Consider the following 13,437-nt stretch of genomic DNA (forward strand, 5'->3'; position numbering starts at 1 on the left):
GAAGGTGTTTTGTAATATCAATTTAGTAAATACCGTAATAATTCAATTTAAAAATGCTACATAAAAAAAAAAAAAATAGCATGATCTGTATTCTGATTCTGCATTTGTACCGCAAAATAAATTGGTTTGCTTTCTATCCATCTCTTCATGCCAGTGTTGTGTAGCAGGGGACTCAACGTAGATGTTGTGTATCGGATACATATTTGGAAGAGATGACGGGGTTCATATCGGAGACATGTATAACGGGGACTCTGGACAGATGATGATGATGATGATGATGACAAGAGAGACATATAACAGACTGGAATGATTCTTGCGGACTTCATGTTATTAATACGGACCGGAATATATGATGTAACAGTTCTTAACACATATAGAAGGGAGGAGATACTTCACTTATGATGGAGGAGGCACATTACTTGCTATACAAGAGTTCGTTTATAGATACAAAACACAGTTACCTTTTCGGTTGTGAGGAATGACGACACGAGACAAACAGTTACAAATTATTAATGGTGATTTCTTTATTCATCTGTCGGCCAATTGATGACGTCAGGAATTTAAGCCTTTTCGGCTACATGGTCTACTCTTCTCCCTTCGCCTCTAAGGCGCTCCCACTCTTCAGCTGACTATCACTGTGTGTGATCTTCTCTGATTATCTAATCCTAATCAACTGACTGCCTCACTAACTTCGAACCCTAATTCAATATATTGAGAAATCTTTGTTTACAATGGCAGAAGTGTGGCCCCCAACGTGACTAACTTTCATGTGGATTTACATATGTCTGTCCAAACGCTTTTGCCAAACAAAGAATTCTCAATTCTAATTGTTTAATATCTAACCTATTTTTAAACAATATTTTTTTTAACTTGCACTGTCCATTCTTTTAACTGACATATTTAATATCCAGTTATTCTAAAAGAATGGACAATCACCTTTTTTTCCAACAAAAATAAGATTTAGCTATTTCTAAAAGAATTAACAATGGACTGCACTCCTAGGATCTCAATTATTCACTTGCGTACAGGGTTCGATTCTAGCCTTTTCCTAATATCATTTCCACCTATCTAGTCTGTCGTCTTACTTACATGAGAAGGGGACAGCCCTTTCACGTAACACCAGTATGAATGATTAAGTATCAAATAACAGAAGGCAGCATCTATTTTAAAATGGTCTTTGAATTATTTAATGGCGACATCTAATAAGTAGAAGCCTACGTTTCCAAGTTTCAGGATATATAGATTTCATGATCACCACTCATGTCTAAAAAAATGGAACCCCATAGCAGAATGACTTTAAATAGTTGTGCTCTTCAGCTTTCTGCAGGTTTATTGTTCACAAGATTACCAATAACTCATTGAATTATAACCATTATTTGTTCGACAGACATAAAAACGAATATGATGATAATGATTTGATTTAAAAAAAAAAACAAAAAAACAAACTCATGAACTGTGACATATCTGTTAAGAAATTTTTTTTGCATAACTAAAACTAATGATTCTCTTTGATATGATGATTGTATATTTTGGAGATGAGGATTGATAATTTTTTTTTTTTTTGTATCCAATGGTCGGAGGTTACATCGGCCGAAACGTTGTGGAAAAAAACAACCAAGATGAGAATAATAGTCCAAATAATACAAAAAATAATGATTCTCTTTGTTATGTTTTTATTATTATTTTATTATTATTCAGTTATTAAGATTAAGCATCCCCTTCTGTGCTCATAAAAAATGAAATTTGTATTTGTCATTATTTCCTTTCTATTTTATTATACCATAGAACTCCAGGATACGGCATTAAAAATTAGTAACAAAATACAGTACAGTATACATGTGTATATTCAAATACACATTATAAATAACACTAAGGTGAGGCAAATACCGTAACCAGAGGCTGGAAAAAACATTCCACATCATAATCTGAAAAAAAAAAACCCAAAAAAAACAAACATATCCTAGGACCACTGTATCCTAGAGTTCTACTGTATTAAGTTATAAAGATTAAGCCTCTCCGTCTTACACATGAAAATAAAATTTGCATACATGATTATTGAAGCAAGCCGGACGTGTGTGTGTTTACTTTTATTATAGACTAGCCTGGGTGCCAAGCATTGCCTGGATGTTTAAAGGTGTGTGTTGAGCAAAAAATAAATAAGTGGTAGTAGGCAGGCAGGCAGGCTCAAACTCGTACTGCGAAGGAGGAAAAGAATGTGAAAAAAAAAAAAAATGCCAAACCGGAAATGACAAATGTTTAAACTAAGGCTAGTCAATTGAAAAGAGGCGACGACTTTCGAAAATATCAGCGAAAAAAGCGACCCCCTCCTTGTAGAAAAGTGCCCAATTAAGGGTGAAGGAATTAATGTTTTTAGCCAATTCGTCATTATTTATGGTCCGAAGGATCGAGCTTCAAAACAATACCGATTCATGAAAATCCGTTGCCCCTGTCAAACGTTTTAGGAAGACATACATACATTTAAACAGACAGGTGAGATTTATATTATAGATGAATGAAGACTACCGCGTAGTGTTCATTAACAATTATGTGGGATATGAGATAAATAATCAGACTGTATCAAATGGTGAAATTCTTGCATGATAATTTCCTTTTTTTTTTTTTTTCCTTTACATACCCGTACTAAAGCAGCACAAAACAGCTTCCTCCAAAGGAGGAAATTTCATGGGAATATCAAATTTACAAGTGGCCCTCAGCCGCTTCTATATCCCCAATCAGGAGAGATGACAATGTTAGGTTTTTGCAATTCTTTCGAGGTGGGGGTGGGGTGTAAACGTTCTCCTACATACAGCATCTGGTATGACCAAATAGTCACTCATCCAGTATTGACCAGGTTCAACATTGCTTAATTTTGGTGATTTAATGAAAATCGGTTTGTCAACATGACTATTCCATATATCTTTGCATATTCAATAGAAAGCAACCCTAGAAAATTTGCAAAGAAAAACAAAATACACCCTACATAAAAAATATATCCCCTCCATTTTTCTTTAAATGAAAACTCAAACAATTCAGGTTGCGTATGTTTGTTTTTTTTTGTTTTTTTTTTTACAAATGACACATGCGTTGGAAGTCAACCAGTGTTGATTGGAAAGTGTCCTGGTTGAGTCTGTAGACTTCCGAGGTCCTTATTCCATAATTGCTCAGATTGTGGATGCTATCGGCCAAATGATTTGTAAAGTATTATTAAAGTATCATTTTCGGATAAAAGAACACGTTAGGAAGTTTGCATGCAACCTAAGTAAATTTTTCAAATAGCTAATCAGATCCCGGACCAAACACCTTACCTCAGATATATGTGCGATAGTCCACATTTTTTTTTTTCTCTCTCTCTCTAGAATCCTAACACGGTCAGGAGACTGTATTGAGCAACTGCCAACACTAAGTATAGTTCACAATTTCCATGCATAAATAACACAACACAAACGCACAGACAGTGTATACAAGTGACTGTTAGACTTGTATGTGTTGTTAGGGTCTTGTCACTAGTCTCTAGATTTAAGTTAAACATCTCGTATCTCAAATTAAAGATCAATTCTGAAACCTTTCGTTGTGATCCTTCTCCTCTTGTCTTTGTTACTGAACATTAACTGCCGAGCTCTGTCGCTAATCTGCTTCAACTGCCAGTGTCCCCAAAATATATTTACTCGATTAGAATCCTAGATCTACGATTTTTCTCAGCTTACTCCTACTGGAGTTTAGACACCTCTTTCTGAATTCTCTATCTGGTGCTGATAGTTTGTGACCCATGCAGAAATCTACTTCTGGTAGTTTACATAAATAGCTGAAAGATGCCAAAGCGCTTAGCCAATGAAATTGGAGCAGACGATAATTTGCGATCACAACTTAAAATTCGTTAAGTTGAGACAATTAATTAAAGTGATAATGAATTCCAGCATTTTAGAACCGACGATTTTGTCTCCTGAAGGACAAAAAAATAAACTGATTTTTTTTTTTTTTTTTTTTTTTGCCCCAATTCAATTGTGAACAAACCCTAAAGAAGTAAGTTCTGCTCAAAAGCTGTACCATTACCAAAAAAAAAAATTATCCAGACAAACAAAAAATAAAATAAGATATGTTTAAATATATTTTAATTTATGCAGATTTTATATTTATTGTTACAGAGTCAATTCTCTATCAAATGTTATATATATATATATATATATATATATATATAAGTTACGTTTAAACCAGGACCAAACTCAAAGAAAACCAACCTGCCTCCTCCCTTGAGGCTTGCATTTACGAATATCCGCGGGCTTAGAACTAACTTAGATGATGTTGAATCATTTCTCCTTGTAAACACCCCGGATATCTTAGCATTAAGTGAAACTAACCTTCACTCCTCCATTCCCTCTAACCACTTTAACATGCCTGGTTATCTCCCACTCTACCGTAAGGACTCGGACAGACATATGCATGAGCTTGGAGTGTATATCCATAACACCCTCCCCCTGACTAGAGAAATAAAACTAGAATCAGACGACCAGGCCTTTATGTGCTTCAGACTAAATATGCAACACAATATTAGCTACTTGTATTTTCTCTACCGCTCTCCCTCAACCCAAGACTGTACCCTAATAAACAGTCTCAGACAGCATAGATATAGCACTCTCCCTCAATGCTAGCGCACAAGTACATGTATTTGGTGACTTCAATGTCCACCGCAGTAACTGGCTAGGATTCTCTAATCACACAGACGTAGCTGGTAGCACAACACATAGCTTCTCTATATACCATTCCCTATCCCAGATGGTTACATTTCCGACACGTTTCCCAGACCAGCAAGATCAACAGGCCTCACTTCTAGATCTCTTTCTGACAACGGTTCCCGATGATTGTACAACAAATGCCCACAGCCCACTCGGGAATGCTGACCACGCTGTGATAATAGTAGAAATCTGCCTAAATTCTCGCCCTAAAACTGAAGACCCACTACTCAAAACAACGAGGTATTACAAAAAGGCTGATTGGGAAGCCATCAGGGAACTTCTCAGAGATGCCCCATGGCAAAATATCTTTACTCTTCCAGCGGAACAGTGTGCAAATGAGACCACTTAATGGTTCAAAACTGCAATTGAAGCACATGTTCCCGCACGGAAATTCTATAGCAAGCCCCATTCTGCCTAATGGTTTACTTCTGCTTGTGCAGCTGCCATTTGTCAAAGGCAGCATGCGTTCCGCAGATTCAACCGACATAACTCCATCCCAAATAAACAGAAGCATATAGAAGCTAGAAATAATTGTAAGAGAGTGATAGAGACAGCTAAGACAGATTACTCTGAAGCCACCAGAAAACGCATCGAAGCACAGAAATTAGGAACCTGGGATTTTTGGAAAATCTACAACAGCATAGTAAATAATGGGCAGTCAACTATTCCCCCCATTATCAAACAATCATGAGGTTGCTTGCACGGCAACTGACAAGGCTAATCTGCTTGCCAGTCGGTTTGCCTCAAGCTCCACACTGGACCCGGTACACCACTCCCTCCCTGATTTTCCTTTGCGAACAGACGCCACACTAGACGATTTGAAAATCACCCCTTCTCAAGTACATGCTATTATAAAAAACCTAGACACCTCAAAAGCATGTGGACCAAATCTCATCCTGGCTGTGCTATTAAAAAAATGCTCTGCCGAGGTTGCTCCAGTTCTCTCCAAACTTTACAATAAATGCCTTACCGAATCTTGCTTTCCCGACTGCTGGAAAACCGCTTCTGTGGTACCAGTCTTCAAGAATTCTGGTGAAAGAACTGACCCACTAAATTATCGGCCCATTAGCCTCCTCCTACTTTTCGCCAAAATATTTGAGTCTTTAATTAATCAAGCCCTAGTCCAGCACCTAACAGCTGCTAAACTCCTGACTGACAAACAATATGGATTCAGGCAAGCCCATTCAACAGCAGATATCTTAACTGTATTTTCTGAACATGTATAACGTTCATTGGACAAAACAGGGGAGGGTAGAGCGGTAGCCCTTGATACATCTAAGGCTTTTGACAGGGTATGGCACGATGGTCTTCTAAGGAAAATTAGATCATATGGTATCACTGGAAGAATTCATAATGTAATTAAATCTTTAAGTAAGAGAAAAATCCAAGTTGTCCTTGACAGTCGTACATCTAAACAATATGACATAAATGCGAGAGTACCTCAGGGGTCAATCCTTGGACCTTTATTATTCCTGATATTCATAAATGACCTCCCTGATAAAATTGTATCGGAGATTGGTATATTTGCCGTATCATAACAGATGAGGGGAAAACAAATGAACACGTATCCAAGGAAATGGCAGAAACACTAGAGGATGACCTCCGATCTGTAGTGGAATGGGGACAAAAATGGATGGTCACATTCAATGCTGCTAAGACTAAGCAATAACTTCAATAACTACAAGAAATCTTCTCTACCACCAATAGCAATGGCCAAGAACACATTGCCTGAAAGTACTTCGTTTAAACTCCTCGGCCTAACATTTACAGGGAATATGAACTGGAATAGATACATTGAGAGCATTGCCAAGGCTGCTGCAAGGAAGATTGTCTCCCTCTACCGTGCTAGAAAACTACTTACGCCTGAAAGTATCCTGTACCTCTATAAGGCCACCATTCGCCCATGTATCGAGTACTGTTGTCACATCTGGGCTGGTGCATCTGCTGCTTGTCTTTCGCTCCTGGACAGGGTTCAAAAGAGAGTCGCCAACCTGATAGGTCCTGAACTGTCATCTAGGCTTCAGCCTCTGCCCCATCGACGAGATGTTGCATCCCTCTGCCTGTTCTACGAATACTTTAATGGTGAATGCTCTGACAAACTGCAAACACTTGTACCTCCTCAACGTAACTACCCCCAACAAACCCAACAAGCTAGTAAGTCTCATCCCTTTACAGTAGAGATCCCTAGGTGCAAGAAAGCCTTTTACTCCAACAGTTTCTTTCCCAGAACGGCTAGTCTTTGGAACTCCCTTCCGGGATTCTGCTTTCCCAACTGTACTGATACGTAGACGTTCAAGTGTAATGTGAACAAACATCTTTCTACTCATCTCCCTTCATAATGCCTCTGCAAATTAAGTCCCTGATAGTAGCCCCCTGCTTCAAAGTGGCACGGTGCCTTGTTTGGGGTGAAAATTGAATAAAAAAAAATATATATATAGTACTGATTTCAAAAGATTAAAATGTACAGATTGGGTGTCATCAGCTAGAATTGAAACCAAAACATTTAGCACTCCAGCTGCATTCCCTATCATTTGAACTATTGACATATAGATAAGAAAGATTTTAAATTAAACCACTTCAAACTATGAATGAATTTGTGCATGCATAAAAGTAATAGAAATATGTCAACAAGTTGAAACAAACATTTTGCATTTCAACTTGTCAACATTTCTGTACGCGTTATTCATCCATCCAAACAAAGATTTTACTTGTTTTAAACCATCCTTGGTGTATGATTACTATTTCCTGTTAATTCCAGTGTCATGTGACTAATAGTTTAAATGTTTAGTGGTTAAATATTTTTACAGATACGCACATGCCTATATCTGTTTTATTTATATAGATGAACCTTATGCTAAAGTGAGCTCGTATGAAGAAACAAGTTTCAGTGAATTTGGACTTGTCACAATTTTTTTTTCTGAAGTTAAATGTAATGATTATGCAGATGAAACAAACAAAAGTAACTACAAACTGTGAATCAGTTTTTTTTTTATTTTTTTTTTTTTTTTACACCACTTTTACATTTTAATTAAAAACAAAGTGAAGTCAAGAGTGTTTAACTGAATTTATTCAATGAAATTAAAAAAAAAAAAAGGTATTTAATGAATTAAAATACTGTATTAAAAAATATATAATTTTTTTTAAAAAGAGAATTTATATTATCAGATCGTTTATGGTAATTCTTTGAGATGTTTTTTGCCTGCAGAGGAATTGCAGGCAAAGACGGCACCAGACGTTTATATTTTGAGCAAATAAAGAAAAATTATAAAAATGGATTTAAAAAAAAAATTGTTCCGAAATCAGTAGAGAAGGAAGGTGTTGAAAAACTGCAAAAGAAAAAAAAAACAAAAAAAACAAAGATGAATATTTTTATTAATGATGTCTAAAAAAAAAAAAAAAAATCCGATTTTATAATCTATAATAATATATATATATTTATAATAATAATTTGTAATATGCAGTAACATAAACCGGAAGTTGAACTACATGATGATAGAATGATTCGCATACCCGTTTGTAAGAGTTCCGACATGTTTCTTTGCAGTATTGACTTTAAATATGTTTATGTCATTGTTTGTTTTTGTTTTCAAATGTTTACTTTTGAATAATTTTTTAAATATAGTTGTACGAGCCTTTTTCAAGTCTCACACAAAAACACACATTCACATTTCAATCTATGTCATATACATACGCGCACACATACGCGCCCACATCACACATGTACACATATTCACGTTCGCGTACATACACTCACATTCACGTGTATATACACATGCGCTAATGCACACATATGTACGTGCACACGAACACACACATGGACGACGTCACTTCCGCTTTCTAAGGAATTATACACATGCGCAAATGACCACCGGAAACGAGTATAAAACAAAGAGACAAGCTGTTTCTAACCCTTTTTAGGACCAACTCTCGACCAGAGAGGTTGGGTTAACCAGCCGCCTCTCTTTTGGGAGGCGCACGCTCGTGCGCATCAACACCCCTGCGACTATGTATGGGGCACAAGCTAAAGACCGTATGTACACAGTCTCACTCTTTCTCTCTCTATCTACTATTGGTCCCTGAGAACACCACCACGTAGCTGACTGCTAACATGGTGTACAGCTTAATCTCTATCCTCGTCTTTGTCTACACGCTAGACTATCATTCTCAATTTTCACTACAACACTTATTTCTCTTCCCACGCGTGAACAAACGATAGTGATCCGAACTTGAGATGAAAACACATTTCCTTTTCTTGCTACAACACCAGTCGTGCAACGAACATTGGTTACATACGCGCGGACATGAACACATGTTATAACTAAAACGTTCATTCTTTCAACAGCAAATAAACAACGTTTATCTTATCCATCAATTGAGTCTTTGTTTCCTTCAATTCCATTCGTTTCATTATTTTCTTGTGGCGAGCTAAGGTATATACCACGGTCCGCTACATAGTCCTTAATAAAATTTAATAAAAAACATTATTTAATTTAAAAAAAATTTTTTTTTAGAACGGGGTCGCCTTTTATCATGGCCCAAAGGCGACTCGAGGATAAGAGTAAATTTTTTATGAAAATATGAATATTTTTAGAATTATTAAATATTACTCAAAATAATAAAAAAAAAAATTACATGCTAGATATTTATAAAAGTAAATATACTAAAAAAAAAAAAAAATAAAAAAAGTTTATGTATATCATTGAAATTAAAAAAAATAAAATACACCTTTTTTCAACAGGGTATGAGAATCATTCTATCACCATCTAATCAAACTTCCAATTTACGTTACTGCAGATTACAATGAGTTAAATTTCATGATTACCAAAAATTATTTTTCAAAATTACTTTAGGGTTTGTATAACAATCCACAGACGTATGAAAAAGTGGTCCAAAATTTTAAAAATATAAATGTTATCAAAGGCAAGATAAGTTACTCTTCTACCTATCTAGAAAAGTTTTTAGTGCTTTTACTCACGTGAAAACATTTAATTTGTTCAAAAAAAATCATACACTGTTTATTGATATGTGAACAAGAAAAATAGTGGCGAGCTGACCTTTAAATACATGAAGTTTGAAAAAATGAGTTAAAACAAAAAAAATTATACAAAATACTGTTAGAAACCTACCTAATATATGTAACGTTCATATATAACAGTATTTTGTATAATTTCTTAGTTTTAACTAATTTTTCCAAACTGCATGTATTTAAGGGTCAGTTCGCCACCACTTTTCTTGAAAAAAAAAAAAACAAACAAAAAAAAACATAAGTTGTCCAAAATGGTGTTTTTATAAGTTTTTTAAGGTAAACATCTGATGAGTATGTGACTAAATATGCAGCAATAACATAATTTTGCAGATTTGGTAATCGCAATACAAACAAAACGATATTATAATTAATGGATACTTTTTGAAAAGTAATATAAATGACCAACTGAGAAAACTTGATATTTGGAACTTGGAGAATTATTATACTACACTAGTAATATATATTACTAGTTGTACATGTGATTAAATAATTTAATTTGTGACAAACCTGTTCTTTCGGCAGCCTGTACGATCTTGTGCAGACAGACGGTGTGAAGAGAAAAGAAATGACCACCTTTTTATGTGTCTGCTCAATATGCAAAGGAGACGCTTCTGGTTGGATATAAAAGAAGAGCCTGATTTTTCAGAAGGTTTGGATTTTGGACTTGACTGTTGAAGTGGTAAGTTGTGTCAGCTGCGCCTCATGTTTTGCAGTTGGGAGGTTCTTGAGAGCAGAACGTAGTATTGGAAGTGTAACATTGTTGCCGCTTGATTTTTTTTTTTTTTTTTTTTTAACCACAGTACCTATCAGGTGTTGCTCGGGATGAAGTGAACTCTTCTTACCTACTAACTCCCACCAAACAACAGCATTATTGTGTCAAGCTGTGCCATATCCAGATGAACTTAATATTCATTTTATTTCATGATAGCAATGGAAACCACTTCAGCAATTCACACAAAAAAAAAAAAAAAAGTATTCGACACACAAAATATTCAACTAGCATTTGTCACGATGGGTACCACAAACCAAATCCACTCTACGAAGATTTCATGGTGGTGTGATTGTAAAGAAGCATCACTAGCTTCACTAGGAACTCATCTGTGATGACCTTGTGCCAAAACAAAGGAAAGAAGTTCTGATGTGATGACTTACCTCAGCTTTTGTAAATTGAGCCACATCTTTTTGTGGGCTGACTTTATATTCTTCGAAAATATCTGGAAAAGAAAATTTTTTTTTTTTTTACTCCAATTAAAATTGTTTTCGGAAAAGATAATTAAAGTTTTGAGCTCCCATCACCATCCATCCCCTCTCCCAGGTTGAATTAAGTTTTCACAACATGGTCACTGGCTGTTTTCTTTTATTTAATTTTCTTTTACTAATAAGCCACCACTTATCAAGGCCACATGTCATCCAAGGAGAATAAGAGTTAATAACATGGATGAAGAATATTCTGAGAGGATTGAAAACTGAATGAAATGAACACAATATGACTACTATGTTTCTGACTTTTTAAGATGAAGATTGGTAATTCATATTATTTGGATTATTCGAACTACTGTTCTCATCTTGAGTGTTATCTGCATCACCTTTTGGTCAATGAAACCTTTAGGTGTATCTTGTTGAACTCTGGAATCTTTCTGTTAAACTTGGGAATCAAACAGAACTCATTTATTTAATCCGTGAGGGTACCATGCTCTCATTCTGTCAGCCATGACTGAGTAAAATGCTAAAGTAATTTGCAATTGTATTCTTTGTATTGCCCACACTGAGAATTGAACCTTCAACCTCCAGAAGAGTGTCAATCACAACTGGATTTTACATGGTACTTTATCTGTGATGCAAAGACCCAAATAATCCAAAAAAAATTTCAAATAATATGATGATTACTTACGAGGATGGTTTATAGCAAGTATTTGTTGACTTTGTATTTGAAGAAGATCATATTGCAGTCTGCAGGGAAGCAGCTGCATGATAGTGTGGCAGCTAGCTATAGGCCAAAGTATAGATTTACAAAATATCTAAACATACATAGTTATGAATTTATGTTAGATAAGGATGACCATCACTGACAAAACCTACAGTTTAATCATTATAAAGATCGACAATGGCTCTTGCAGAACAGTAGATGGTGAATTCTAGCAAATTCCATGGAAAAATATAGTTATATACAACTTGTACAACTCTGCAATGTTTTGCACTAATACATAAATGCCTGTAAAACATTGAAAGGTTTGCTTTTTAAAGTTAAAGAGTTGGAGACTTGTGTATCTGGAGAAAGATTTTGGCAGAGTGCCATTAAAGTTTGTCTGGTGGGCAAATGAGTGGTTACTGAAAGTTGTTCTGGCGAGGTATAGAAATGCTGATAATCATGTTAGAATTAACAGCACAATTAGTGACAGCTTTGATGTTAAAGTGGAATCTGTACTGAGTTTGTTGCTTTTGTTAGTTGTGTCTTAGAAGTTTTGTCAACGGAATTTCATACGGTTGTTCAAAAGAGATGTTGTTGGCTGCTGATTTAATACTTGTCTGTGAAATAATGAAAAATTTATTAAGTTAAAGACTTGGAGGAATGCTATGAAAAGTAAAGGTCTGAGAGTGAATGTTACATAGACCAGAGATTGTTGTGGCGTTTCTCAATTTTTGAGATGAGGATTGGTTATTCGTATTATTTGGATTCATCGGACTACTGTTCTTATCTTGAGTATGATCTTCACAACGTTTCAGTCGATGTAACCTCCGACCTTCTTCAAGTGTATCTTGTCGAGCAAGAGCATGCTATCCCCGTGAAATAAATAAAGTGTTCTGTTCAAAATTCAATCCAAATTCGACAGAAACATTCCTGAGTTCAACAAGATACACCTGAAGAGGGTCAAAGGTTACATCAACTGAAACGTTGTGAAAATAACACTCAAGATGAGAACAGTAGTTTGAAGAATCCAAATAATACAAGAGGTTGTAGTGTTGAAAATTCCCCCAGAAAACGGTAAGTTCTTCTGCTCAGTTTGTGGAAAAGGAAGTCCATGCAACTCAATCTTTTGTGGTTACTTTTAAGCATTTGGATACGCACAAAATGCAGTGAAGTTAAGCATAGGTTGAGAGATGACGACCTGTTTGTGTGCAAAAAATGTAAGACAACAAAAACTGATGCAAACTAAGATGTGCATGGCAAACCTATTGGGGTTGTTCAGAAGTTTTATTACCTGGGTTATACTCATGGAGTACAGTGCGATTGTGATTACAAGAGTTAAGAGTGGACAAAGTATGTTCAGGCAACTTTTCTCATTATAAACAATGGAATGTTACCACTGTTGATAAAGATAAAAGTCTATCAGGCATGAAATGCAGTGTGATGAAACTTTACCAATGAGTGTTGAAGATGTGCTGCATGGTATAGAGAGAAATGATATGATAATAATACGATCTGGTAACCTCCAAGCAAAATGTATAAAGTTAAAGACTTGGAAGAATGTTATGGAAAGTAAAGGTCTGAGAGTGAATGTTATATAGACCAAAGTGATTATCAGAGGTTGTAGTGATGGAAAGTCCCCCAGAAAACAGTAAGTTCTGCTTAGTTTGTGGAAAGGAAGTCCCTTGCCACTCAATCTTTTGCAGTTACTTGTAAACATTTGGATAGACACGAAATGCAGTGAAATAAAGCATAGGTTGAAAGATGATGACCTG

At 35.6% G+C, this 13,437-nt stretch overlaps 1 protein-coding gene across 1 annotated transcript in view; it reads right to left on the bottom strand.

Moving 5' to 3' along the window:
- Nucleotides 1–7,777: 7,777 nt before the first annotated feature.
- The window catches only part of LOC145293218 (calpain-9-like), a 161,496-nt gene continuing 155,836 nt past the window's right edge, over nucleotides 7,778–13,437 (bottom strand). Inside the window, exons 19-20 of the mRNA XM_080139759.1 lie at nucleotides 10,909–10,970; nucleotides 7,778–8,056 (exon numbers count right to left, since the gene is read on the bottom strand). Coding sequence (XP_079995885.1) covers nucleotides 8,030–8,056; nucleotides 10,909–10,970 — 89 coding nt within the window. The 3' untranslated portion in view covers nucleotides 7,778–8,029. The remainder of the gene's footprint in view (nucleotides 8,057–10,908; nucleotides 10,971–13,437) is intronic.

Source organism: Euprymna scolopes, chromosome 14, assembly GCF_053919585.1.
Source record: "Euprymna scolopes isolate OS-2025 chromosome 14, ASM5391958v1, whole genome shotgun sequence".
In the NCBI taxonomy this organism is placed as follows: domain Eukaryota; kingdom Metazoa; phylum Mollusca; class Cephalopoda; order Sepiida; family Sepiolidae; genus Euprymna; species Euprymna scolopes.